Raw genomic sequence first — 27,644 nt, forward strand, 5'->3', positions numbered from 1 at the left:
AGTGCACCGGGAGAAGAACCAGTAGTTCATCTATTACCTGGAGAAATTTGACTCGTTGCCCGGCAGAAGCTTGACTTTCATTCCCAGTTATAGCATGGGAAATGCACAAGAGGCCATCGAAAACGAACCGCAATTTCCTTAGAGCCGTCTCTACCGATGGTCAAACAGGCGGGAGCTTGAAGGGCCCAAGACAACGGCCAGCGGCGGAAATCAACCAGTGGCTTCTGAAGGCTCCCCAAATTTCTCAACGCCCAAGAGACTCAGCTAGCGGTACACGCGGCAGTCTCGCCGTTTTCATTCCAATCGGTGACTGGCCATTCGTTCCCCCTCACCATGTCACGTTCTTCGTCTGATATCAGAGAACTATCATGATTTGGTGAGAGAAACCGAATGAGGATGTACGATCCTCCCACGATGTTAAATACACTTATCGGAGCACAATTATGGGCCTTGGATGGTTGACTGATATCAGTCATAGACCTTGCTATAGTAACTCTTAATGAATGAGAGATGATTTCCTCAGTACTGACTAGTTTAAAGACCCGTGAAAATTAGGCGACCAATGACAGGCCCAGTCATGGCCTTCACAAGCCAAGCAGTTGATTCACCCTCCCTAAGGCCAAATAATAACTCCTCCTTGGAATGATGCATCACGTCCAATGATAATGGGCATTTCGTGGATTTTTGAGGGGGTGGAAAGAGCATTAATGGGAAGGGGCAGTGGTCGCGGGATCGAAGTGCAGGGAGGTGGCTGGTAAATCACTTAATTTGAGAGGTCAGGGTAAATGAATTACACACGCGGTGACGGCGTTGCGTTGTCGGTCACGAAGAGAGTGGTATATGTAACGTGAAGATTTTCAATGACAAAAGCGGAAATGAAATAATTGAAGACTTGACTCTTTTGGAAAGGGAATGTGTAGACAGGAATGAGCTGAGATGCAGTTACTTAGGTACGATGATTATGATGATCAATTAAAAGTTCTAAGTGTCATGATCTACAGTCGGCCGTTAACACAGAAATGACCTGCTACAACTGCACAACCCCCATTATTCTTTTTAATTGTATTGCAATATTCAATGTAATGTTCAATTTTCCCAGATGGGAAGGAATATACTGAATACAAACGATCATTACATTTACAATCAGTCAAAGTCGGCAGTTTCTGCGTTCATGGCGCCGAACAGATCGGCATCATCGTCAAGCGGATCTTTGGTCTTCTTTGATTGTGTGCCCCAAGTGGGTTCGGGCACTGGATTACCAGAGGCGTCCATGTGTTCACTCAGGAGCTGAGCGGGCCCCAGATCGCAGTGATAAGCTTTTTGCGTGGCGTTCTCCTTAGCTCTAGTGGCAGCCTTCATGTCAGCCTTACTCTTGTCGTCTTGAGTAGGCATAGTATAGTGTCTTGATAGTATCTTGTTGCAAGTTAGCAGGGTGCTGTATAGGTTGAGTGTCTCAACCTCCACCGTCATCTCCTGACACTCTTCTTCAATCAGTTTCTGAGATCGGGGTATAATAGGAAACATACCAGGTATTTGTTTGTGGTGAATAAAAATGAATTGTTAGAAGCTGGGAATTGTAGTGGCGGGGGAAATAATCTATATTTACGAGGTTAGAGGGTGGCGGTGATGGTTCGGTCATGACGATGACATTTACTCACCACCCTGGGCTCTTCTCCGCACTCACCCATTTAGCTATTAGCTATTAGCTAAATTTCCCAGTGTCACTGATTCTGTTGTATTCTGGAATTTGCTATTCTATGAGCCAGTTATTTGACGTTAGTCGCAGGCGGTGGTTGGTGTTGAGCATGATTCCCTAGATACCGGCGTTGATTATAGTCCGCTTATTTGTCTCCTAAGGAACCACTGATTACAAACCATGGAAATAGTAGTACAACTTGGTCATAGTGGCTTGCTAGTCTTACACGCCACTATCCGTATACAGTATTGCTCATGAGCTCAAATGGCCGTAGTCGTAAAACACAAACCAAGTCAATAGCTTTGTAAACAAAATCGCAAGAATACCAACACAATTATAGACATTTAGCGTAATAGTGTCACACAAAATCACTTTTTATTGGTAACATAGGGAAATAATATTTGTCATTGTGTCGTCACTCCACATCTGAAAACCATGGAATGGGGAAGAGCCCTGTGCGCACGGTTATGTTTCATAGAGTAGGAACTGACCTGTCAAACCGAAATTTGAGCAAAGGAAAAGGTTCAAGACCGAAGGAAATGCGTACGGCAATACATCAATTAAAGTGTAGAATGTAGCTAGGGTTGCAACGGAGACTTTCGTTGATACTTACCTACAGTTATTTCCCTCTAGGACGCTTTAGGTGCACATAATTTATATATGTTTTAAAGATAGAATCAATCTTATTTTAGTTTAGAATGTCCCGATTAAATACATTGAAAGAAGGTTTCTTGGGTGGTTGTCGACCGATGAACCGTCATTCCATTAAGGCCGCGGCTGCCGAACGAAAAAACTGTCTATCAATGACCCGACAGAGTATCGTTTTGAGAATTAGCTTGGTTATCATGGTTGATAATTAATGGTTACGTCATCACTTTGGTAGTGGTTAACTTCATGTGATCTCCCACCTCTACAATCTCGCTATTTACATATAGGAATTTATCTAGGCATGCTGGAACACACTTGGCGGCTGTTTAGCCACTCAATTAATGCTACTCCGCTCCCTTGTATCTACAGGTGCCTCTACGGGTCAACACCAAATTTACACATGGCTTAGCGAGTATCCCTCATTTCCCATGGCATATGTAACGACACGAAAAATGGATTAGAGTAAAATGAGCTATCCTCAACCTCATGCTTCGCGGATATCAAAAGGAATGGCCCATGTCTATATTTTTGGGGGCGTTATGTAATCTTAGTTGTATCCATTCCTATGTGGAAGGGAGACTTAGACTTTTGATCAATAATAGCTTTCATCTGTGATAGGTAACGTACAACTCGGTTTCTTTAGCACACACTAGACTAGAGGGAGCCATAAACAGGCTGGATCATAGATCATAGATGTCACTTGCTATCCAAAGACTGGTTATAACAATAATTCAGCGGTGGTGCAACCAAGGTTATAGAGCAATACAGTATGGATACAGGATCTGAATAAGAAAGAGTTAAAATTATAACCAAAAAACTGTAATCAAAATGCATACTGCTTCTCGTATTGTTACTGTATCCCACTCTTTGCGGTTGTACTTGTAACGAGGGGTGGATGGTTCGCCTATATAATCAAACCAAACCCCAGCCCACCCTTCTTCCCCTCTCTAATCCTTCGCTCCCGGACCGCCCGAATTTTAATAGCATATCAAAACATCCCTACATAATGTCATTTGTGAATATGAAAGGGAATACAGCCGAAAATGAATTTATAGACCTCTACATCCAAGCAAATTCTTCAAATGGACTTGAAATCATAGTTCTGCTAGAAGAACTGGGGTATGTCAAAAAGGATACTTCCCTTGCAATGCTGCTTTCACTAATCAACTCAAGGGTTCAATACTGCATTTACCGGGTTCATCACATCGAAGAAATTGAAGAGGAAAGATTGCGTTTTATGGATATTCACAGCCATCTTCCCATCTTAACCGATGTGCACCCTGATGGCCAGAGATTCCGAATTCAAGAAACTGGAGCTATTGCCCAATACCTGATAGCGCACTACGATGCCAGTCGTACACTTTCTTACCCTCCGTTATCCGCAGAAGATATTGAAGTCAACAATTGGCTGTTCTTTTTGACTTCGCGATTGGGACCAAACCACGAGGAAGCTGTTCACTTCTTTGAAGCCCCGGAAAAGATACCTTACGGCACCTCACATTTTGTAGACAAAACAATGCAGCTATACCTCATCCTTGAGAGGCACTTGCAAAAGTCTGGGACCCTCTATATGGTGAATAATAAATGGTGAGTAATTTCAACTTAATGCAGGGTTTTCCTTATATGCAGCTGTTAAATTTGCCCATAGTACAGTTGCCGATATTGTTCATGTGCCCTATGTTGCCGGGGCAAAGTCAGCCGGAATCGCCATTGAACAATTTCCAGCTCTTGAATGCTGGTATGGGCGAATGGCTCGACGTCCTGCTATTGCAAAAGGATTCGGGATGCTAAAGCAACACGAATCTGGTCATAGTAATGGCGCAAGGCCTTTGGAGTCTTCCAGAACTGAGTGAAAAGTTGAGGAAGACTATGCGAATGAATTTCGTATGCCATGTCTCCCAGCAAGTAGTTCGTTGAAGCATGACCTAAGCGCGTGGGTCGACGAGGGATAGGATAAAGGAAAACTTAGCACAGAAAACGCTTGCTCCGGAAATTAACTCGTCTACCTATTAGGATGGAGACTCATATTGACAACTATAGGGTCTTTGAACTAGTTTATTGGAGAATTTATGATACTTTTGTCAGACGAAGCCTAATCAAGCTCGTCTCAGACACACTGGTCTGTCTCCTTCAATATATATGTTACGGAAACTGCAATAACATAGTTAACAAAAGGGATTTTGACCGCCGCCGGCTGTTCCACAAGGGAAACCGAGGCATCATTAACCTTAGCACATCACTATAGCAGTTCCGATTGCTTTCACTACTGACGCTTTTGGCCCGGCAGCAGCATTGGTCAAGTCTTTTTGCTTGTGGGGGGTGGTCATCGCCAACATCTTGATCAACAACGTGTGCCTTCACCTCATCTGATACGTTTGGGTTGTTCAATGCACTACCATTGGAAATTCTGACATTAGCTTTTCCCATAGACTCTCACCATTAGTTGCCAGGTAGCCAACTCACAACTTATTACCGCTGATAGGATCAAGACTATCTTTGGCGTTGAGTATGTTGGGAGGCTGATGACGAAATTATTCGGCAATTGACTTGTCCTATGCTAAATGATAATACCCATTATTTTTAACCTAATGTGCAATCTCTTTATAGGTTGTGATCTACAGTACAAAACCAGCTGTCATGATCGTCATGCGTCCGTCATCTTTAAGCTTCAGGCGTAATACGTACTCCGCCACCGACTAATTAGATGGGATCGCTAGGTTTATTCTTCAGGATTTCCCGGCCTTGGGTCATATGCAACCAACCCCCAACGTACTGTACACCGCTCTGTCGGGCGGGTAAAGAAATTTCCATTGACCTTTTACGTGAGCAACACCCCCGACTCAAGACGTCCAGCAACACCCCAGCTACTGTACCTTGGTTTTCACTAACACGGCGGAGCTCTGAAGACTAGAATATGCCATAGACTGAAAGTTCAAAGTTTATTGTACAATTTCAAGCGACTCTTTGTACTGTATTTATTATGGATTGATGTTGTGCTCTTGGATGCTTGGAGACCTAGTACAGTAGAATTCGAAAACAGTTTCCCCTCTGGACATACATCGGTTGTTTCTCGGCTTGTACCCGATACTAAGCTAGTCCTAATATGGACAAAGCTGTAAAGAATATTTTTCTAAGAATAGACAAATTTAACACAAGGACGACTATGTTACGTATCATATTCTACGTTACACGAAATCTTGATACACTGCCCCTCCATTCCCCTCCATCCAGTTCCTAGCAACCCATCCTTTCGCAAGTCACCCATTTTTGCTGATCCTGAGAACTCACGTCCAATAGATATGGCACCGAGACTATCCCCATCGAAGCTACAGTTCATTCATGATATGATAAAGAGCCAGTCACTAACCACACCTCAAATGGCTGATGCAGCCGAATGCAGCGATCGAACGATAAAGGATATCCGCAGGAACTTGCGGTTATTCGGGAAAGTCCATGCCCCTTCAAATCATGTCGGTCAAAGACGAACCATAACGCCACCGATGCTTGACGCTCTTTGCAATCATCTGCTCGAAAAATCGGGTCTTTACCTTGACGAAATGGTATTATTCATATGGGATGAATTTCGGATTCTTGCAACAACCTCAAGTATTAGGAGGGCTCTGATAGTTACAGGCTGGTCCAAGAAATCCATTCGCCAGAGAGCCAAGGAACAGAATGCAGAATTACGGGAATTCTATCTTCATAACATCTCAGAATTTGAGTCGTACCACCTTGTCTATGTTGACGAGTCTGGTTGTGATAAACGAATCGGATTCAGAAGAACCGGCTGGTCACCACTCGGTGTTGCCCCAGTCCAAGTGTCACAGTTTCACCGTGATGAACGATATCAAATACTCCCAGCGTACGCCCAAGATGGTGTCGTGCTTTCCCGCGTTTTTCGTGGTTCAACGGATGCCGGTGTATTCGAAGATTTTCTCGACCAGCTTCTTCGACACTGTGGAAGATGGCCGGAGCCGAAATCCGTTCTGGTCATGGATAACGCATCGTTTCACCACACTGAACGTATTACGCAGATGTGTGCTGATGCTGGAGTCAAGTTGATTTACCTACCTCCCTATTCACCGGACCTTAATCCCATTGAAGAATTTTTTGCTGAATTAAAAAGCTTTATCAGGCGTAGCTGGTGCTACTATGAAGAAAATTCAAAGACAGTAGTATTCGAAATCAGTTATACCTCCGCATTCTTGCAATGTGATTCCCGGAAAATACAGCCGGCGGTTGTGAATTATGATTGGATAGGTGATTGACCACCCGCTGTCCAGACCGCTTTCCGAACTGGTAGGTGTATCTTACAATACAGTAGCAAGACACCAGAAGATACATTTTACGCGAAAGCGCTATGTATACGCATGCCGCCTAGTGTGCCCCTCGATCATGGCAAGAACTAGGTTTCCTCTCCCACTCACGTACCACCCGTCTGTCTTTGAGTAAAATCACTCAATATAATTTCAACGAACATGACTCCTAAGCTCCCTACTTCGAAGCTTCATCTGATCTGTGGCAAGGTAGAGAGCCGATGTTTTACCACGTCTCATATGGCCGATGAAGCTGAATGTACCAAGCTTACGATTATCAATATTCGCAGGAACTTATGCCAGTTTAGAACTATCAATGTCCCACATACACGAATCGGCCGAAATCGAACCGTAACGCCGCTGATGATAACAGCCCTTTGTGGCTACATTATGAGTTGTATGCCGGGAGTAGGACCAAAGCAGCAGTAGATGATAGAGAGGGAAAGCACTGGCCTCAGATTAAATAGCAAAGCGGGGGTGGGTCATCTTAGTCGTGGGGCTGTTGCAGAGTGGAACCACCCACACCGTAAAATGATCCCAGTTAGAAAATCGACTAACATGTAGCTCGGCCCGCATTTTGTGATTGCCCGTAGCATTTTCCTCACCACCCATCAATTAGTTGCCTTGCGAAGCCTACTCTATCTCCCCATTTCGTCCTTATTTTTGACGCTCAATTCGTTCCAAAGCCGACTAGATTGTATTTACATTGAGCTAGGAATACGACACGGTGGTTCTTTGGTGGTTTACGAAATCAGCTATACCTCCACAGTTTTCAGACTTGATTGGACAACTTTTTGGGAGGGTGGTGCCCCACCCTTGTATAATATTGCTCCAAAAAGTTGAGACTTGAGACTCAACGTAATTCCCCGATTAGGGGAAATTTGGGAACGGGAGGGACCCGCAGAGGGGGGGAGGAAACCCCCGGCCATTGGCCGGAATAGCGCAAGCGGGCCCGAATAGGTAAGTACCGTTGTAACGGTACAGTAAATACGATGAAGTCAGGTGAGCGGATGCACACCGCCTGCCTAACAGCGTATTCTACGCTAACAGTCTTGGTGAGGCTGTGAGACTGAGGAAAATTACTAGATGTAGTAATTCTTGGCACGAAGTGGCATTCACGGCATGTGATTGTTTCGATACGATAAAAAGAGGAGTGAACCCCTCGATCTATACATTATTTTGGATAACAAAATGTACGTTCGATTTCGATCAGTCGACACTGATGAGAGACTTCACCATCCTTGGGTCTTTTTGACCTATTCACGATGTTCCATCGAATCGAAAGATGAGTTCGAAGAAGGCTTTAGCGATATGCTACAGCGTAATGAGTTTACGAAATCTACGTATTACGGATGTCGAGAACACCATGTAACCGAAGGTATCCATTACCATGTCTTGGTAAACCTTGGAAAACAGCGCAACTGGAGTTTCAAACATGCTCGCGCAAAGTTTGCTGTCGACAACAGCGAGTGTGACTTGTTGCATATTTCCCCGCCCCCGGCGAGACCGAATATTTCTCAATACATTGAGAATTGCGTGAAATATTGCGAAAAAGAGAAAGGAGGCGACTGTTTCGGCCAACGGCCAACCACTTCTGTCAAGAAACAACAAGAGCGGAAGCGGATATGGGAGGAAATAGGGTCCCAGCCGACTGCACCAGCAAATATTGCGAAGCTCAAGGAAAATTTCCCTGAAGTTATTCAAGCTTTACAATTGCTCCATGACTGAACAATCGATGACCTGGGTGTCGGATGATTCTATCCGCTTGTCTTTTTGGCCTGGCCACTTTGGACGTTCTAAATCATCTCCGTTCTTTTTTTAACATACAAAAAAAAAATATCAGCTTGGCCCCTTTTCTTGCGATCGGGCTTCGGCCCCCCATGTTCTTCATATCGTTTCATACACTGCCCACGTAAGGTGGTCCATCGTCGTAAGCACCAAATTGAACTGAATGAGCTCTTGCGCTGACTGCGCCGCTTGATATTCGCTACAGCGAAGTAACGATGCAACAACCGAAACACGAATGACTTCAGCAGGCTGTGAAGTACACTTTTTCTGACTTCTTTTTCCAAGGACGGCTGCCAGAAGGCGCTAGGTGCCAAAACGACATCTTCTTCCGTGCCCTTTGACACCTCCCTATTATTGACGGTCACTCGCTACCATGGTTCGCAGCCCGCATACTGCGTTGCATCATCGAGGCGAAGTTTATTCATCTCTCACAATGATCACAGTCCTTGTAAAAAAAACATTGGCTGGGAGTAGCAGGTTAGGATTGAGGCTGGTAACGAATGAGAAGTGCACTAGATAGCAAAATTCATGGTGATAAATGACAACATTTTTCCCTACCAGGTTTCGTTCCTCTATGGGGTAAGCACACGCTATTGCACTATGACTGGCAAGCGAAAACGGTGCTTCGCCGCATGTGGAAAGAAGGGGTGGAAAGAGGCAAAACGTGGTTGACGGGAGAGGGGAGCTAGCGGGCGATCTGGCAAGATCGCCAGATCTACCAAACCCTTCCAAGTAGTTCTACGTAATATACGGTACTGTGACGATGACTCATTGCTAGCCATACAATCATTACGATAACAGTTTTGCCAGAATTATGAGGCGGTGGCCTAACCCGGCCTAGCGCGCGTCGGAATTAGTTTCTCCGAACCAAGAAGAAAAGAGTTCGGAGGTATAGCTGATTTCGAAAAGTACTGTAAAGGATTTGATCATTTTCTTGATTGGTGCATTGAAGCAGTTGGAGCTAAAAGGGAGAGTGCTGAGGGTCATTTCCGGCACGCAGGCCTGACAATCGAATATCTAGAGTAAAGGCAGGACTAGACTGTTCTGAGTGCGATATTTGCGTGGTGATAGATGGTTTTTTCTATCCCATCTGCAAATTCCAATCGATGTCTTGGGAAGGAATTATACAATCAACAATAGTTTCGTGGTTGCGTTTTAGGTGTGTCCACATCGCGTTGTCAGAATCGTAGCTGCGGTGATTTTTGATATTAGAGCCACAATCGTAGCAATACCACATGTGGTTGTGCCCATCGATTGCTCCAGCGCGCCCGGGGCGCCCGATGAAACTAGCATGGGAGCGACGAATATGCTCGATCGCTTCTCGAATATTAAAATCTTGATCGTGTTCCGTGCATGTTAAAGCCTGCATGTTGAAACCAGTATATAGCTGTCCTAAGGCAATGTTTGCATGATATATTGCAATGAACGGTTTTAAGCCTACCTCTCACGTATTCAACAGATGTGATTAGCTTCCATCAATTTTGAAAGGAGCGATAATTACCTAGATTAGATAAATATACAGTAAAATTGTACTCTAATGGTCGTGAGGTTAGTTGACTTTTATCTGAGGGTGTTGGAATTACGTCATGATATTGTACACGTCATCGGAATAACTAATGCGAGACAATTGGCAGCTTGGAATTGCGTAAGTGAGGCTGCGAGCACATGAAACCCATTAGACCAGACGGAAATACATTTGACATTACATAAACCCAGCCGTATTGCCTACAATTACATATCGATCATTTGCCAAGGCAGAAACCAAAATATGCCAGCGAGTTTCTTGAGTCTTCCTGCTGAGCTCCGCAATGAGATCTATAAATATCTCCTAGTAAGTGGAGATCCTATTATTCCTTGGAGGAAAAGATGTGACCTTGCATCGAACCTTCTGTCCACAAACACGATGATCCTACACGAGGCCAGCTCACTACTCTATGGCAATAACTGCTTTGACCTCTCGTCATCGACCTATATACACACATGCGACTTCCTCGCTACTATAGGCTTGGTGAACGCTTCTCATCTTAATTGTATCCGCATCCGCTTTCCTGAATTTGGCGACCTTGAAGAGGAAGTCAGCCTTGATAAAAAAAGCCTGCTCGCCCTAACAAAGATCAAGGCATACTGTACCAACATCAAATCCATCACAGTAACCGCTCCAACCACATATCTAATGGGAATTCAACTATCAGTTGACAACCCTTCGATTTGTGATAGAGCATTGGCGTTGGTAGCCGATCACTTCAGAGCAATCACATCACTGCCAGAAATTGTCATGGAAGTTTATGATGATGGCCTGAACTCATATATCATACCTGTGGAGAAAATGAAGAGTTTTGGGTGGACACTCAAGACGGTGGAACCTGTGGAAGAAGAGGAATGGGATAACGACAGAATTTGGGATGAGAATGAAGATTTTTATTATCTTTACGATGACGACGATGATTATGATAATGAAGACGACTACGACATTGACAACGATAGTGACTTTTGGAGAAGGGCAGCAGACTAGGCATCGTTCTTTTCCTATCATTTGAAAAGAAACAAACAAACTCGGCGAGTAAAACTTGCGGCACAGGTCTAACGCCGAACCAAATTCAAAAAGAGAAAAGGAAAAAAAAAGAAAACATATCTTCCAACGCCAACGAAATCCATATTATACATCATCAAGAATGGGTATTACTTTCACAGTTTCGACCCAGTCACGGATATTCTCTACAAACGTGCGAGCAATTCCCGGCATGACCCCTTTACCAACGAAGAATCCTGGATTTTGGTCCTTACGTATGTGCTCAAGGTCGAAGCCATCCGACAGCGTCACATCACACGCTTGCCGGAATGCAGCTTTGAGTGTATCATCCGATACAGTTGATGCAAGCCACTCACCATACTCTTTGACAGCAACATCTCTGAAACCGAGAATCTTCAATGGAGATGTTCCTTTTGAAACTCGTGGGTCAGCATTTGCACTGGAAGCTGTTGCATCCAATCCAACGGAATGAGATGGCAGAACATTGATGTTGATAGGTGGATACGGCGTGACGCCGAGAACCTTGCCATTTTTGCTTTTGTCTTTCTCCTGTCGTTGCTGTTCTTCCAAATGAAGCTCTTCCTGTATTTCATCCGGAACATCTTTATGTGTCTCAAGGACGCCGCCTTTCTCAGCATAGGTCACTAATCGCTTGAGGGTTTGTGTGTGAAGTCGATAATGCTTTTTTCCTACTGGGTCAAGCCAGCAGTAAGGTCCCAGGTGGCATGCGGGGGAATCGCATTTCATCAAGTCATACACGTGGCGCCAGATTGCTTGCTGCCCACATGCATTTTCTTCAGCGTCTAGCTGAGCGTCTCGATCATCGAGCATTCTGTTGGTCACAGATGATTTACCTCGCTTCTCCCCTTTCCGACCCGCGGATACAGAAGTGCTGTCTTCTACATAGTTAAAGCACATCCTCGGCGTGAGTCTTTTACCACGTGAAAACTGAATCGACCACATGCGAAGTTGCTTCTCAATCGGTGCCCAGACGACATCGATCTTGTTGAAACGTTTCGTCAGATCGCGCTGGGATCGGTCATTGACCGAAGCAACAATCGCCGTGTCATCCACCCTAATCCTTTTTTTGTGTGATACTTTTTCTTGAAGAACCTTTCTTAGCTTCTCTTCTAGCACCAAATTCCAGTAGGCGCTTGGGGCCAATACTATGTCTTCCTCGGTGTCCTTCACCACGGCCTTGTCGTTAAGGGTAACCCGCCATTCTATGAAATAATGAATACAGCTTGGCGGATCTTCGTCGTAGACCTTGTCTTTCTCCCACTCGGATTCTTGGAGTAGTGGCAAAGTGCTCGGTCGGGTTTGGATTGCGACATTAGGCCCATACTCGAGGACGGATGGGGAGGGGCTATAGTTGGACCGTGTAGCATAAGGGCTCCGAAAGTATCCTGGGGTAGGAGGGGAATACTGAGAATCTTGATCCCAAGACTCCGGCTCTTGGGGCTGAGAGAAGTTGTTATGGAATGGAGTGTCACTCATATTGACCCGATCAAAGTTCTGCCTGCAGATCATCGTCAGCTTACGTGGGTACTAGCCATCAGCAGAAGTTGTGAGCGAATAGGAACGATAGTGGCGAGTTGAATCCATGGAGTAACGCGAAAACCCTAAACTTAGCCTACCAAATGTATCTCTCCACAAGATCAGCCCAACCGTCGGTATGGGTTGGCATAGATGAAGAGTTTAGAAAGAGAAAGCGACGAGACTCAGTAGAACAAGACACATCGTCAGATTTCCCCCCCCCCCCCCCCTTCTACGAGAACATTCTATGGATGATTATGGTATTATACAATTGTTTCTTGAACACTGAAACTCAATACCGACGCTGAACGGAACTACGGTGATACAGGGGTTGTTTACGGGTGACCCAATAAGGCCTAGCGTTGTTTCGGGTACGAACCGAGAAACAAGCGCTGTGTGTCCAGAGGGGAAACTGTTTTCGAATTTTACTGTACACTGGCACATGTGCTACTTATGACTCATATCCTGTTCGTGGCAAAAGATCGTAGGAATGGGCATGTCCAGGCTCGGGAAGGTGCTATATGTGTTGTAATTCAGAAGTATTAATTGATTGTTTTCTCAGAGGGAGACACGAGGCTATGTATATATACAAAGTGAAGGCATCTACTTGCATCATGTGTTTCTTCCACGCAGAAAGAACTGGAAGCTTCTTGATCTGCAACAGCCTCATATCACAACACCTATGCCTGCTCCCAGAATAGCAACCCAAGGCCAATAGAGAATGCTGGATGCCTCAGCTTTCTGGCATCTACAATGACCTATAGGGAGGACACTAGGGTAAAAGCAGCAATAAGCGCAGTTCCTTGTTTGCTATACATAGCCAACTAAATTCAAAAAGCAAAAACATACAACAGCATAGTGAGGATTCGCTGGTGGTCACCCACCCAACTACTAACTCACAGGCGTGTGGCTTAAGTACGGCTGAGCGGACGGGGAGCCCTGTTTTCCACACCCTATGGTCGTATGTGACGGTTTTAACAGTGACCGGGTATATATACAATGCATTTAAGTATTGCGTGGATGATAGGATAGAACTATCTGCAATGCCTCACAGATTGTCAATAGCTCAAATTTGTTTTCACTGTTGACAACAAATTGCACAAATTCTAAGTAATCTTTAAGTTAGTTAGTTATTTAGTTACTTTATCTTTATCCGATAGAACTACTTCGCCTATCATTCCCGCCTACCCTGGACGTGTATAGTCTAGAGGCGCTCACGAGGCGATAGTAGTAGCACTTGTTCCTTGATAATCTATAGGCCTACGATGCTTATTCAGAGATTTCAGAATGCTCTCCGAGATTAAACAACCTCGAACGTAACTCTAGCTTACTATAGCGTCATTTGCGAGTGGGTTTGGAGTTTAAAGAGCACGCACGTAAATGGCCTTGTTTCCGTCGTTATGAAGTCACAAAGTAAACAAAAGATTCAGTGTTGCTCATTCCATTCTTGTACTACTAGTAAAACAGAAAAAACATACAGGCGACCACAAATTCAAGTTCAAAAAAAAGTGCCTAGTATTCACTCCGCTGATCAGCGAAACTAGATTGCTCATTCGATCGGGTCCCACTAGGATCAAGTTTGTTCAAAGGGTCAGCATTTTGAGTACCAGATGGCTCTCTGGCGCCTGATGTATGGCTGCTACCACCAGCAGCGTTACCCCCGAAATTCGGCTCATTTTGCATATTCGTCTGGCTCGGCCTGACGTGACTGGTAGCGGAGTGAGATTTGTGCTCTTCCGTAGAGGTTTCGTGCTTTTCTTCGCTAGTCATTTGACCCAGAGGGTTGTTGTTGTCGGAGGGACGGGACTGGAAATTCTTTTCGTTTGTCGACTTCTGAAAATCATCTTCGCTATTTTGATGATTGTCGAGACCTTGAGTGCGAGACTTTCCACGGGGATCCATGTTGCTAGGGGCATTGTTGGACTTTTGGGGGTTGGTAGCTCCTCCAGAGTGTTGAGCACGGTTGTCTGTATACAGTCTTAGTCTGACTTTCTGGCCAGGGGATTTTAGCTTGGCTTACCCATATCACTATCTACACGAGGATCCATCTTATTTGCCAACTTCGAATCATGAGGACCAGCATTGACGTTGTCGGAGCCCGCGCTAGTAGCTCTGGTTGAACCATATCCGCCAATTTCCGTCGATCCATAGGTGTCAGGGTCAGATGAGCTATGGCTTTCTACATACTCAATCAGCATACAAGCAAAGGCAGGTGGAAATGGAAAAGTGAATAATATGTCCGAGGAGACCAACCGTTGCCCTTGGAGTCGCGATAGGCACCAGGCTCATCGTCAGAGCGGTGAGAGCCGTAAGGATTGTTAGAGCCCATGCCAGAAGGTTGATTCATGCTAGAAGAGTTGTACTGGTTCGGATCCGATTCTGTGGTGCGGGGATTAAAAGATCCATGTTCACCTTGAGGAGCTCGGTTGCCACGGGCTCCAGGTGCATCCCTCTTGTCATCAGTCATTGCATCCTTGGCCTTGTGCACGAAATTCGACATAGTGTGAGGTGAGTTTGTGATACAAGGCTAGAAAGTATTTTGAAATAAGATAGTTATTGTGCTGGAGAAATTTGGATTATCTCTTGTCGGAATGACTATTCCCATAAAAGGCGATTAACAGCGGGCCTATTTGTCTCTCGGCCATCTTTTGCCTCAATGACTCGTATTAGATCGGAAGTTGCAAATTCTTCGTGACGCCATGATGAGAAAGTCATATGACTGCCAAAAAAAAGCGAATAGTGCGAATGGCCTATTAATTGGCTTGATCTCCATTCGCATGACGTGCCAGACAAGTTCAGTGATTGTACGGGCGAAGGCATCATAGCCATGAATGTCATCTGCCTAGGTGGCGTCATACCCCCTAGTTCCTAAAGCTAGAAAAACGAGGGAAAACGAGTGTAGCAAGTGGAGAAAAGAAGAGATCTGGGGAAACGACCCGAGTTGACCATTCCGTGGTTCTGCATTTTCATCGGTCGATATTCAGGTTTTGAAAGGAAAAAACAAGATATCATGCAAGAAAGAGAAATTAGAAAATTATCAGCGGTTGAGTCAATGTCTCAGTAAATATATTTTTTTTTTATGGTATAGAGCTTGAGTGAAGAACGTCGCTCAACTTTCCTGAAACCTGGTGCACATCCACCCAGGAAAATCCCCAACGAGTGAGTGTTTCAGCCTTCCCAGCGCCTCGGTTCTGGAAAATGCTTCGCATAGGCCCGGAAGCTTGAATCGTTGATCGTCGGGGCACAATCACTCTCCCAATGATCATAGGCCGCTTCAAGAATAACTCTAATCACCTCTGATGGCTCGCGATGTAGCAGCAAGGCGTCTACAAATGCAGGCAAGGTCGAATCACTTTCTTGCGCGCTTTTGATCTCATGCCCTGAGTAATCTTCCCCATGGCCGATAGAGACAGTGCACGTAACTTCCTTGCTCTTGCCTTTGATATCTACCAACCTGTACAGATGTGGGGTCGTCAGGACGTTGAACGAATGGCACGCCCGTTTCTATCACAATATCCAGAAGTTCGTTAGGCAATCTGGATAGCGGTTACTTTCCGTTGGGCTTCAATTTTGATAAGCGGTCACCTAGGTAGAGACACATCAACACAGACGAATTTAGCATGAGATCACGACGTGAGTCCGACTAAGATTTGGCGCACAAAATTATTTTGTCACTATCCAAAGGCACTGGTTTCGAGGACGAAGAAGTTGGCACGGGACAGATGTGAGGCTGATCGAGTCAATTTACGATTGAGCAACTGCGCAAACATAGCTGACATCTTTCCTCGCTGATCCGAATAGCGAAAACTCAGTAAATGAGGGTTTGGGGTTGTTGTACTTTCTATGCACGTTGGAATGCTATCCTCAAGGCACCTCTCAGTGTTTGAATTGTTCCTTCTAGATTTATTTCTCTGTATCAACGAACTATAACCCTATATCCATAAGCTGTGTAGAATTTGCCTTCTCTGTCATAGTGATTGGTACCAATAAGAAGGTGTATATTGCACCACCAGGCTATATATATAGACATAACCTTAGGCTCATCTGAAGTGGGGTTTATATTGATTACTATGATATCAAGATATATGGTGTAAGAAAGAAGTGAGAAGTGAGAAGAGTAAGCATCTTTTACCGATTGCATACCTAGGCAGAGGCATAGAATGTCCCACCAAAGCTTTACCACAAGAAAATGACACTTAACCACCTTTTCCACTGGATATTCAGCAACGCATCACTTATGTACACATCGAGGGAGACAGTGCTTAAAAAGCACTGAGTGAACACAGCTTCTGCTTCCGAGGTTCTCCATCAAGAGTTTTAACCATGCAATCTGATTGTTAGGAACTGGAATTCTTTGCTGTGACATTTATTTCACATAGACTTTGTATAGACAGGTGAAACATATCAGTGTGAAGATTCTATACTTCCAAAGTTGGGGATGTGACGTTATACTCCACTCTCTTCTGAGTCACGTTCTTTCGTCTCTTCTCTTCTACAACCCATTTGCGAACCTTTGTACATTCCCTCGTCTTCCCGAGTACGCTGCCCCCTATTCAAGCTTCGCTTCCAGAGACAGACGTGGCGACAGCAACAGCCACATGGGCCTTTCTCCGGAGTTTCGGCTCTGTCTGGGGTGTTGCAATCCCCGTTGCCGTCTTCAACGGCCGAGTCAACGATCTTTTGCACCGCGTCGGCGATCAAGGGTTACGAAGTATGCTGGCTAATGGCGGTGCATATGGTCTTGCCGGAGAGGGCGGGTTGAGTGATCTCTTCGGCCAGACCAATGACCCAGATACTGTGGCTCAAGTCACAAGCGTCTAAGTGGACAGCCTGAAGCTTGTCTGGCAGGTTGCGCTGGCATTTGTGCTTCTGGGGATTCGACTCTTGCCGTTAGACGATGCGAACACCCGATGGAATTCGGTCTTTCTGATGTTGAAACGAGCCGGCAGACTGCGAAGATTTATCGACCAATACTGCCAAGAGAGTGGAAAATTACAGTACAAACTAACAGATACGGATTGGCGCAAGGCCGACTACCTTGTGCAGCTGACAATGCCATTCATCCAGTTCACTACGGCCCTCCTGGCCTCGAAAGAGGCGACAGTCCACAAGGCCTGTTTCGTGTTCAAGATACTAATGGAGCATCTCGACGAGTCAACTCAAATATTGACAAGAAAATCAGCTCCGTGAAAGCGCAAACTACTTGAGGCGTCGCTTATCATGAAGATGGAATTTGGAAAAGTATACGAAAAGACATTTCTGCTGTGATATGAGGCTGGTGCAGATCAGGAACCAAGCCGCACCGTCGGAATTAGCTCCGAAGTGTCTATACAGACGACCAAGTTGATTGGAAATCAACTTGGCTAATTGTTGTATATATAGGCTCATGTATCCCTCTGAAATAACAAGTCAACTTATACCTCTGAACTACAACAATTTCACCATCTAGAATAAAGGCGTGATATGTGAGAGCCTGTAACCTATTCTAAGGTAGTATTTCGACTTGTAAAGTTTTGTTGGAAAAATAAATTACATCCTCAGAACCGGTTTTGAGGAATATATTGTTGTAGTTCAGAGGAATAATTGATTGTTTTCTCAGGGAGACACGAGGCTATATATATATATACATAGTGAAGGCATCTACTTGCATCATGTATTTCTTCCACGCAGAAAGAACTGGAAGCTTCCTGATCTGCAACAGCCCCATATCACAACACTTATTCAAGGAGCACTCTCATCCATGTCAGAGTCGACACGCAGGTTGAGTTTATTGAGGCTACTGCCGGCGAGAGCTTCGTTAACTCTATCTAAGTCAACTCGAGGGTCGAGCCCGTTGGTGATGATGGAGTTAGGTGGGCAAGTGGTTGTTCCGCCATGACCGTAGTACTTAGCCAAATCAAGATGGTAATAATCAGGGGCATCTGGGTAAGGTCAGTTGTTGTTAACAAAATTTGTTGTTTACAAGACAAACGTTTTCTACCATTGTCGCTGTGGACTCGCGGGTCAAACTGGTTGGCGATGCTAGTGTCGTGCACGTCGCAAGGTCCCCCAATAGCACCATGTTCAAAGGCATTGTCTTTGAAAGCAAGGTGAGCGTTTTGAGACAGAATTCAAAGATTCACATTGATCAAAGAGATCACCTACCACGGTCGCTATCCAAACAAGAGTCGACCTTGTTGGCTAGATTCGAATCGTGAGGTCTATAATTAGATGAGCGGGCTGATTCAGGGTGGCCGGTCAGAACCTCTTCAGCCTTGTGTTCGAACTTTGACATGTTGAATGGGCCAGCCTGATATCTATTAGATATAAAGATAAAGCAGATTTTCAAACCAAGGCAGCTAGTGACATTGCATCTCCGCTAAAATTTCCCTAATCGGCCCGGCATGGAGTTATAGAATAGACTACACTGTAATTAAAGCAATATGACGACGTTTAATCCATGAGTAATTGGTGTTTACAAATTTGAATTTCTCCCCTTGCCGTCGTTCTCTATATGTTGACCCTCCAGTTGAATTCAAATTTAAGGGCCTTTCTTGTCTCTAAGATCAGTACAGTACTTTTCAATCGGCAAATTTTCCATTATCGTTTTCTAAGATACGGGTAAGCGTATCTCGAATCTCTTGCGGGTTCTCCCCCGACCGAATGGCATTGATGATGAATTGAACAGTCGGGCCATTTCCGTCCCGAATGGTTTCGATCAGGTCTCTGACAAATAATCTAAAGTGGTCCAATTGATCCTGTATCCTCTTCGCGGAGGCCTTGCGGCGTCTGTCGGCGGCTTCGTCGAAGACGCATTCACGGGCGTGGTTTGAACATTCGATGCAATGGGGAGGGCCGGTACACTAACATATAAGAAGAGCATGTCAGATAGTTTTAAGAAAGATAGGCAAGGGGCAGAACAATTAAGGGAGAAGGGGGTTTCTTCAAGGAACATGGTTGATATGTACCTTTGTCCGGCGTCTTTGACACTCTTTACACGCCGTCGATGCTCGTCTCATGCGTTTTTCTTCTAGTGCTCTCCTGCTAGCAGGACTTTCCCTTCCCTCTCCCTCTATGCTTAGTAACTGAGGCCGAGGTACGAGAGGCCTATGGCCTCGAGGTGTTGGTTCACTCATCAAGTCTGACAGGACGACAAGGCGCGAAACAATACAAAGCAAACAAATGAAGGACCAAGCCCTCTAGCCGACCAGGCACCGTTCGAAAACTTAGTCCAGCAAAACACATCGAATAAGAACAGATTACGGGGAAGATTATAAAATGGTATCTAATTGGCATTCCTATGATGCTCCATTCTCACCCTGGGTTATTTATTAGTGCTGCGAGATCCAGTCAACACTCATAGGAATATGGGTTGAAAATTTTAATTGTATATGGAATGTTATTTGGTGAGATTATAGAAAGACTCTGGTGGGAAAAGTCCCTTTGAGCTTTAATTTCAGTCCCGCGATTCATACCTTAAAACATGTTTTACTATCGGATCAATTTTGTAAAGGAGAATCAGCATACGTAAAGCATTCTGTATTTTTATATCCTTATTTCTCGCAATTTATATGGGATTCTAATTAAGATAACAAAACCTACAAACCAAGCAAACATTGGTGAATCTAACTTCATTTCGATAGGATCGTCGTTGAGTCCCGCAACATGAAAAATGGAGAAACTTTGTTGGAAAGCTTTCCAACCCCTGTAGCATTGGCTATGGGTTCCATAGATTACGGGGATCTCACAGTGCATTTTCAGGAGCATAGTTTCTATGAGCGAGAAAAACGTGTGCCAGGTATATACGTGAAGCATACAGGATGAGGAAATATGATCTGCGCAACCCACATGTGGCATCTCTCTCTTTTGCTTCCTTGCGCTAGGTCTTGTATCTAGAGATTATTTTCAGAAGAATGGTGGATCTGCATGTGGGTTTCTAGGTATTTACCCAGAAAATATTACGACATCAATATGGGATAACTCACATAAAGGTGCATATTACTTTTTATCAGCATGTCCTACAAAATTGCCAACTTCGCAGGTTGGTTAGAGAGTTTGATACCACCATTTCATACTGGTCACTGATTCTGACAATTATAAGTAGTTGTTAATACTGATTTTTCAGTACAAGGCACTATCCATCTCTAGGTATACGTGAGATCCTCAATGCATTTCGGCGTGTAGAAACGCCGATCCCGATAGGTCCGCATCGACTGCTCCAAGTGTGACAATGATCGTATTCCCAACATTTTCTTACAGATGGAATGTGAATTGTAAAACAACTACGTATCCCCAGTCCCTTGATACACCCTCTCCTGAATTCCAGAGCCCTAGAACATTCCCATTCGAAGAATGGCTATCTAAGCTAGATTTTCCAAAGGGATACGTTTGATATGGATATTCACTCACCTTATGCGGGTCTTGAGAGAAACGAAACCTTTGTGGAGAACGAACTTTCAGCGCTGAGATTGATTGTGTTTCCTATTACTGTCTTGATACCTGCGTCAGTACCCGTGGCTTGGAATCCAAAGCTTTGCGGAGTATGTCGCAGGGTGTGCCTATATTAACAAATTCGGCCCTTACGCCAAAGTCCACCCTAGACCCTCCGTCTTTTCCTCCTTTTAGGTGTGCAATACTGTACTGCGCCTTGATGGAACATTCAGATATTTCAGGGAAACCTGTAGTCCACTCCTACCCCAATCTCCATCCTTCAATCCCATCTATACTAATACTAATTCACCTCAGGCAAGATTCAGTGTACCCAGGGTATATTACCGACTCGAGAGCCTATAAGGTGATGTCTTGATATGTCAGCTGCCGACTTTTTTTTTTTTTTTTTTCAGTATCTACCGAGCCACAACTTGTTTTCGCAGAGGAAAGCTCCACTTAATTTTCAAACTTGAATGAGTAAGAACCTTGTGACAACATTATTTGCGGCATCGAAAAGCCTCCGATAATGAAGAATAATACACATCACGCAAGCTTGTCGTGGGTCTCTTGTGTTTACGTGGAATTTGTCTACCTATTTGATCTTGTATCGTGTAAATTGATTATTTGTCAATATGTGAGCAACGATCTGACCTATATCAGCTAAAGTTATGGGTGAGACACCGATGCCCTCCTTCGGAGCCAAGGGCCGTGCCAGAAAGCCACTACTGCGGGGGTATGCTCTTCGGCTCGCATGCCTCCGTGCAAAAGTCGGGAAGAACCTTCTAGATGTACTAATGTTGGTGAATTGAGATGAAACCGTCGGCGTGAAAGCCCAACTGGATCCCGAGGAATGAACGTGGTGTTACCAGGTCGTTTAAACGAAACTCTTTTTCTAATGCGCTTTGTATGTATTTGACTTCATCATTGTTGGCTGCGGCAACGATTAAATCATCGACATAGACTGTCAGTACTGGGTCATTGAGAGAGGACTTATGAAGTGACTCAGACACAAGCCTGCTCGTCTTTGAAGGGTCAGGTGAATAAATTGAAGAGCAAATTGCCGGGGGTAGAGGACGTATTTAAAGACTTCTCGGCTCCTCCTGTTGCATAAGTGCTCTGCTTGGTAGAACGCGTTGAGGGACAACTCTTAATTGAGGCCTGTTGAAATACATTTCTTCTTTTTATCGCAATTATTTGCAGCGACATGCAGCGACATGCAGCGACAATTTTTTATGCATTGAGCTCAGCGAGAGAGGCGAGTAACAATAGTGTTGAGAAAAAGGATTCTGGGTAGGCCAAGAAACGTCGGCTCACTCACTGCTTAATCCTTCACGGCCCTCTTCAATTGAGGTTTTGTGGAAGATATTCCATCCGCAATGACAGGCTCATATTTCTTGTTCTGATACCTCATCTGTCGGTGATTCAACGTTGAATCATCGAAAAGCGCCTACACATTCATCTCTAGAAATAATGGAATTTTTTTTCCTAGCCTTGCTTTAGTGTTGTGCTGTTGTGTTGAGCTGTGGATCTGTCCGTTCCGACTGCAGAGAGCGAGGTCACGATCGGTCAACCCGTTCGAGCTTGGCCATTGTTGTCAACACTCAATTTTCGAACTTCTGATCATGAACCTAGAGAGATTAAATTTTTGTTTACTTTTGTTTTTTGGTTGCCCTATGCGGGAAAACACCAAGAGTGAATCGCGAGTCGCGGCTACAGAATACATCTACATCGAAAATCAGGGTCAAACACCCAGTGGGCGACCAAGTCTGGCGCCTGCCTTCAAGTCGAAGATTCGATCGCTTTTTGATGACCTTGATGAGCTGTCAGAGCCATCCCGAGTCCATAATTCTATTTCCGACATTCATTCCAGGCTTTGGGGCTCGATTTCCACCAGTGAGACTCATTCATACGCTTGCGGGTGGGTTTGCGATAGTCTCATGCTCATTTTGCGGACGTGGCCGTGGAGTCTGCTCTTCGTCGAGGATGAGAGTGGTAGCATCTCGATCGTTGTTCCGTCCTTTTCCATGGTCCTCGTGCGGCTGTCCTGCGACGTCAGGGTCCTGTGATTGAGTTGTCAGATCTAGTCGCACTGTCGGGTTCTGGCTGGGCGAAAGAACTGACTCGGCATCAGAGAAGCAAGCGGGCAATTCTTCTTTGCGAAAGTTGGTTGGAGGACCCTGGAGTCGCAAAAACTTATAGCCACTTTCCATCGCGCCCACACATACGTTTTATAGGACTTACAACCTCAATAAACCTGCCCCTTTCGCGTCTGAATGGTGCCTTTAGACACCGAAAGACTTGTCGGAAACATCCCATGTTGGATTGATGGCCTGTGGTGAGTCGACGAGCGGATTTTGACCTCTCCAAAGATATATGTGGTTTGTGGAAGCTTGGAACTGTGCCAATTCCACACAACGCTTCGTGGATGCGAACAAGAAACTGCAACAGGATAAAGGCGACACTAAGGATGAAACAAATGCTATACAACGAGTGACAATGCGAAAAGAATGAATAGGGAGGAGAACACCCAAATAATGCAAACAAGAAAGAAAATAAGTCGATACTCTTTACACCATTAAGACGTGTTGGTGAAATGAAAGCTCAAGACGAGCCTGGGCGAGAGTACATATATGTAAGTCAATTTACCCGCGTCTGCAGCATGCACATCCAGCTATTCCTGGCGTGTCAAGGATTTACAGATCCACGGTCTCGCCCAGATTGAACTAGGCGACAGCCGGACCTTTGGCACAGAAAGGGCTAGCAGGCAAAACACCATTTGCTACGGATTCGGTACCCCTTCCCAGGCTGAGACACATTCCAATCTATCAGTTCGCTCCTTCGGCGGCTGCGGGTCTTCTCCTGGACAAAGCAATTGCCTCTCATTGGATATAAGGAGGTATCCATTCATCATCGAATGCTTGGAGTCTTTATTTTGCCTGATCCGGCTTCTATGGGGCATACAATTCTTGTTCCATCAATCTTATATTCCCTGCAGGCACCGTTGTGATCCACGCTGCCGCGATCCCCTGCAACAAAACGGGTGCAATGCGGCAGATTAAGATCGCAGTCCCAAATCCATGACCTCCAGCATGCAGGGAAAAAAATGTTTGCGACGGAACATGCATAGTAGGAAATCAACTCTTAGTGGAGCAAGTGGGCACACTAGACTAAAGGGGCAAAAGGGAGACATGAGCCCTCGTGTTTTAACAAAGTCATATACCTCTCATTCCCCACGTCCCCTTATGACCCAACCCCTACAATGCCTTGAACTTCGTAATTATACTGTGCGCTCAGATATTGCCATGATAACCAGTTGCCGATCTCAAAGGTTCCCGTTTGCTGGGTCGGATATGTGCATCAGGAACCCTGCGAAGCTCGGGGGGACGGCAATTGTTATCCCCTGTAATTCTGGGGAGAATCTTATTTTCTTCCCTTTCATGCAAGTCACTGCATGTAGATATGAGCGCCTCTCGCCTCGTCTTGCTGCCTTTGTCTCGGAACTTACGTCTTGGTAGAACCCGGTTCCCGACGATGTAATTTTAGATATTTCTCGGTTTCGCGCTCGATCGCAACAATAATTATGTAGCCTTGCCGATCGATCATGAATATGCCGCTGACAGCAATCATCCTAAGGGCTATCTTAGTGCTTTGCACGAAATTTGTGGTCATTTCCACAGATGGGGCAACTAAGCTCGCCGTGCATTTGGTAAAGCTCAGTTGTATACTCCGTACGTACACATTGTGATTTTATTTCGAGAAAAGTTGATTTATATGTGTTTCTAATCCATTAGATCATTATTGAATCAAGATTATCGAGGTGGACTTCCCCCATACATTAGTGATACATATCCCAGCCTTATTGGAAATCCCTTAAGGAAACGGGCTCCTTGACTCCGTCCTTATTCTCTTTGTCATTCGATAAAAGCTCGGACCCGAATGTTTCCAGAAATACCACGAAAATCACTTCACCAAAACAAATGAAACCTTGCGGGTGTCTGCGAGGCTCCGGAATGGTTCCCGCGTCTCCCTTGCGTCGGAGTAATGCTAGGCCAAAAGATAGCTCGTAATCCCAGCTTAGGTTTTCAAAAAGGCTCACGCAGGAATGGGCTTTAAAGTTATTGACTAAGTATAAAAGTGATCAAGGGAAAGGTACCAAAGCGCACACAGCTTTCTGGTCATGATTCAGGATCAACCCGATGTTGAGAGTTTGGCAACGTTGTTGAGCCCTAGCTTCAACGGGACCACAGGGATAAGGAATTCGTCACTTTGTGCTTATTATGAGTGGGTCTTCAAATGACTGAGGTTGCTCATATTGAATTCTTGATCGGATGAAAGACAAATTGTATTCAGTTGCTCTGTTGGCCTAATAGATCCATGTTGAGGTCCATAATTGTTTCTCGCAGGTCGGCCCCGGGCGGGGATTCAACGATATCGAGATATATGAGAAAACCTTGGAACTACAAAATGAGATTATCACACTCATTATAGGCGTGTGAGAGTACTACTTTCTTTCTATAATTTGTAAGGAAACGACAGCATGTATCCCTGCCGCAGTCATTTATATCCAAATCTCAACCTTCGCAATATGCTTGAAGAGTATCGGTCGAATGATGGCTAATTAATTCAACAAAAAGCGTAGATACCTTTTCCTCTCTGGGCAGTACGGAGAAAGTTGTACGGGAAGAAGTTCTAGATGAACCGTCTGAAAAATAGACTTTACTGTTTCGCAGGCATATGATTCGCAGTTTACGGAATGAAATATTTCATTCCTTGTCGGTTTGAGAACGAATCTGCAGAGCATGAGATTTTTAGATTCTTATAACACAAGCAAGCGCTCCAGCCCTGGAGTGTGCCCCAATATATATCAGAATCTGCCCGAGTCATTCCAAGGTTGTTAAAACCCAGCCAGCCATGACTACCTGAGAATCTATGGATTGAGGTGCAACAAAAGAAAACGACAACAAATCCCCAGCTTCCGCGTACTCCATGAAAGAAGTAATCACATTACAACCTGAATGGACAAATGTTACTATATCTCGATATCTGAGGCTATAAAGTTTGGAGATCTGTGCAGCCAGGAAGCTTGAATAGCAGTGAACAGAACGTCCATGCTAGGAGCAGTCTGTTGTCATGCGGTTTACATCGGGACATTGAAGCAACAGTGGCCAACTATCTTGATAACTAGTCCTGGTACAGGTTTCTATAACAAACAGCTGTGATAGCTCCGCAAGGAAGCCGCAGCACGAGGAATTCATGTAATTATAAAAACAAGAGAAACCACCCTTCCTTGGAATCACAACAACACCAAGGTTGTCCCAGATGTCACACGTTGTGAATGGAGCACTGTTCCGTGTGCCTTCAAAACAGACCCGTCTACAGTGGTGTTACAAATAAGCTATACTTGCACATTCTCCATTCTTGTCTCTTTAATTAAGAAGTATGTCATTGGAATCCCAAGCGGCCGGAAAAATACTGCGGGCAGTGTATAAAGACTTACTGAACTATGAATGTCCTCGGAACGAGATCAGGACATGGTAGCAAGGGGGGCTCTCTAGGAAATTACAAAACTAGTTGAATTCTTGTCAGCTCGATGCAATATCTTTGGTAGCATTTTCAAATGGATTCGGTTAGGTGGATGGTCGAAGGCAGAGTGATCTGCAGAGTAGAAGCTGAGGCATACGACTTATTTTCGAACCACGCCCTAGTCATATTTGACGAGAACCAAAAGTTTTCCAAGTCAGTCCAAAACTGGCAGACTCAAGTCACGAGGAAATAAATTTCGCGCAGACCGTGGAATCATGAGCGGGCCAATAACAGGTGCGGACATCCGATTGCGAGGCTCCCTGCATAGAAGCTTGAGACGTCTATTCTTCCTGGCAATGTGAGTGATTTATCGCTGTTGTTGTTCAGAGGTATGAATTGACTTGTTATTTCACAGATATACATGAGCCTATATATACAAGAATGAGCGATTTCCAATCAACTTGGTCGTCCGTATAGACGCCTCGGAGTTAATTCCGACGGTGCGGCTTGGTTCCTGATCTGCACCAGCTTCATATCACAACAATCGCGTCCTCTGCTGCGCTATATCATTTATCTGTGAGAAATTTTGTGCTCCAAAACACGAACACCATTACTGATTTTCATGCCATTGTACATAGGAGCAGCCCATTGCCACTGTGAAACATCCATGTTGGGAGTCCTATCGCCGGATCGCAGATAAGGCCAAGGTGGCACTACGACGCGTGCTCCATCGCGTCTTGCTCCTCGACCTCACCGCCTTCACACCACGAACGGCGGAGTGTATGAACCTCTCGCCGTACCCATCGCGATGTCTTATCCCATTACGACTGCACAATTTCCTGTCACAAATGGTTCTTCACGCGCCTTTGACTCTCAGAAGCTGCCCGGTGAACCCAGCGCGCCTTCTTCGAAGCGACAACCGGAGAGTGCGACAAACTGGATACAACAGCATGTCAACATGGCATGAATGGTGACTGCATTGATGAAGACAATTGTAAGTGATCCCGTCGGTAAGATATGACCACGAAGCTAATTGGTCGTTTCGTCTCAAGCGAACGTTCTGCGAACTTTATGACCAGGTAAGTCATAACAACTCATCCAAGTGGTAAGCCTTGCTGACTCGTATCATACAACAGGAGATCCCTCATATTCCCGTCACTCAGTTAGAATGCGAAGCGAGCAAGTTTCTTGTCTGCTC

The 27,644-nt window shown here is 44.9% G+C and overlaps 9 protein-coding genes across 9 annotated transcripts; 4 read left to right on the top strand and 5 right to left on the bottom strand.

The window, feature by feature from the left end:
* Positions 1-1,143: 1,143 nt before the first annotated feature.
* N7471_013042 (uncharacterized protein) lies at positions 1,144-1,392 on the bottom strand (the record flags this gene model as incomplete). Its single annotated transcript, XM_057285761.1, has 1 exon — positions 1,144-1,392. One exon carries the CDS (start codon positions 1,390-1,392, stop codon positions 1,144-1,146), a length of 249 nt encoding a protein of 82 aa, XP_057129754.1.
* Positions 1,393-3,350: 1,958 nt separating this feature from the next.
* N7471_013043 (glutathione S-transferase family protein) lies at positions 3,351-4,197 on the top strand (the record flags this gene model as incomplete). Its single annotated transcript, XM_057285762.1, has 3 exons — positions 3,351-3,463; positions 3,518-3,931; positions 3,993-4,197. 3 exons carry the CDS (start codon positions 3,351-3,353, stop codon positions 4,195-4,197), a joined length of 732 nt encoding a protein of 243 aa, XP_057129755.1.
* A 3,654-nt stretch (positions 4,198-7,851) lies between these two features.
* On the top strand, positions 7,852-8,388 carry N7471_013044 (uncharacterized protein; the record flags this gene model as incomplete). Its single annotated transcript, XM_057285763.1, has 1 exon — positions 7,852-8,388. The coding sequence occupies one exon, from the start codon at positions 7,852-7,854 to the stop codon at positions 8,386-8,388; it is 537 nt and encodes a 178-aa protein (XP_057129756.1).
* Positions 8,389-9,529: 1,141 nt separating this feature from the next.
* N7471_013045 (uncharacterized protein) lies at positions 9,530-9,817 on the bottom strand (the record flags this gene model as incomplete). Its single annotated transcript, XM_057285764.1, has 1 exon — positions 9,530-9,817. One exon carries the CDS (start codon positions 9,815-9,817, stop codon positions 9,530-9,532), a length of 288 nt encoding a protein of 95 aa, XP_057129757.1.
* Positions 9,818-10,351: 534 nt separating this feature from the next.
* N7471_013046 (uncharacterized protein) lies at positions 10,352-10,960 on the top strand (the record flags this gene model as incomplete). Its single annotated transcript, XM_057285765.1, has 1 exon — positions 10,352-10,960. The coding sequence occupies one exon, from the start codon at positions 10,352-10,354 to the stop codon at positions 10,958-10,960; it is 609 nt and encodes a 202-aa protein (XP_057129758.1).
* Positions 10,961-14,026: 3,066 nt separating this feature from the next.
* Positions 14,027-15,014, bottom strand: N7471_013047 (uncharacterized protein; the record flags this gene model as incomplete). The annotated part of the gene is made up of 3 exons (XM_057285766.1): positions 14,027-14,481; positions 14,535-14,693; positions 14,768-15,014. 3 exons carry the CDS (start codon positions 15,012-15,014, stop codon positions 14,027-14,029), a joined length of 861 nt encoding a protein of 286 aa, XP_057129759.1.
* A 1,823-nt stretch (positions 15,015-16,837) lies between these two features.
* Positions 16,838-17,335, top strand: N7471_013048 (Major facilitator superfamily domain general substrate transporter; the record flags this gene model as incomplete). The annotated part of the gene is made up of 2 exons (XM_057285767.1): positions 16,838-16,850; positions 17,091-17,335. 2 exons carry the CDS (start codon positions 16,838-16,840, stop codon positions 17,333-17,335), a joined length of 258 nt encoding a protein of 85 aa, XP_057129760.1.
* Positions 17,336-18,235: 900 nt separating this feature from the next.
* N7471_013049 (uncharacterized protein) lies at positions 18,236-18,788 on the bottom strand (the record flags this gene model as incomplete). The annotated part of the gene is made up of 3 exons (XM_057285768.1): positions 18,236-18,435; positions 18,486-18,590; positions 18,659-18,788. 3 exons carry the CDS (start codon positions 18,786-18,788, stop codon positions 18,236-18,238), a joined length of 435 nt encoding a protein of 144 aa, XP_057129761.1.
* Positions 18,789-22,827: 4,039 nt separating this feature from the next.
* N7471_013050 (uncharacterized protein) lies at positions 22,828-23,239 on the bottom strand (the record flags this gene model as incomplete). The annotated part of the gene is made up of 2 exons (XM_057285769.1): positions 22,828-23,100; positions 23,165-23,239. The coding sequence occupies 2 exons, from the start codon at positions 23,237-23,239 to the stop codon at positions 22,828-22,830; spliced, it is 348 nt and encodes a 115-aa protein (XP_057129762.1).
* Between the last annotated feature and the right edge of the window lie 4,405 nt (positions 23,240-27,644).

Source organism: Penicillium samsonianum (assembly GCF_028829775.1).
Source record: "Penicillium samsonianum strain IBT 33392 chromosome Unknown utg000008l_segment0_segment0, whole genome shotgun sequence".
NCBI classification, from domain to species: Eukaryota; Fungi; Ascomycota; class Eurotiomycetes; order Eurotiales; family Aspergillaceae; genus Penicillium; species Penicillium samsonianum.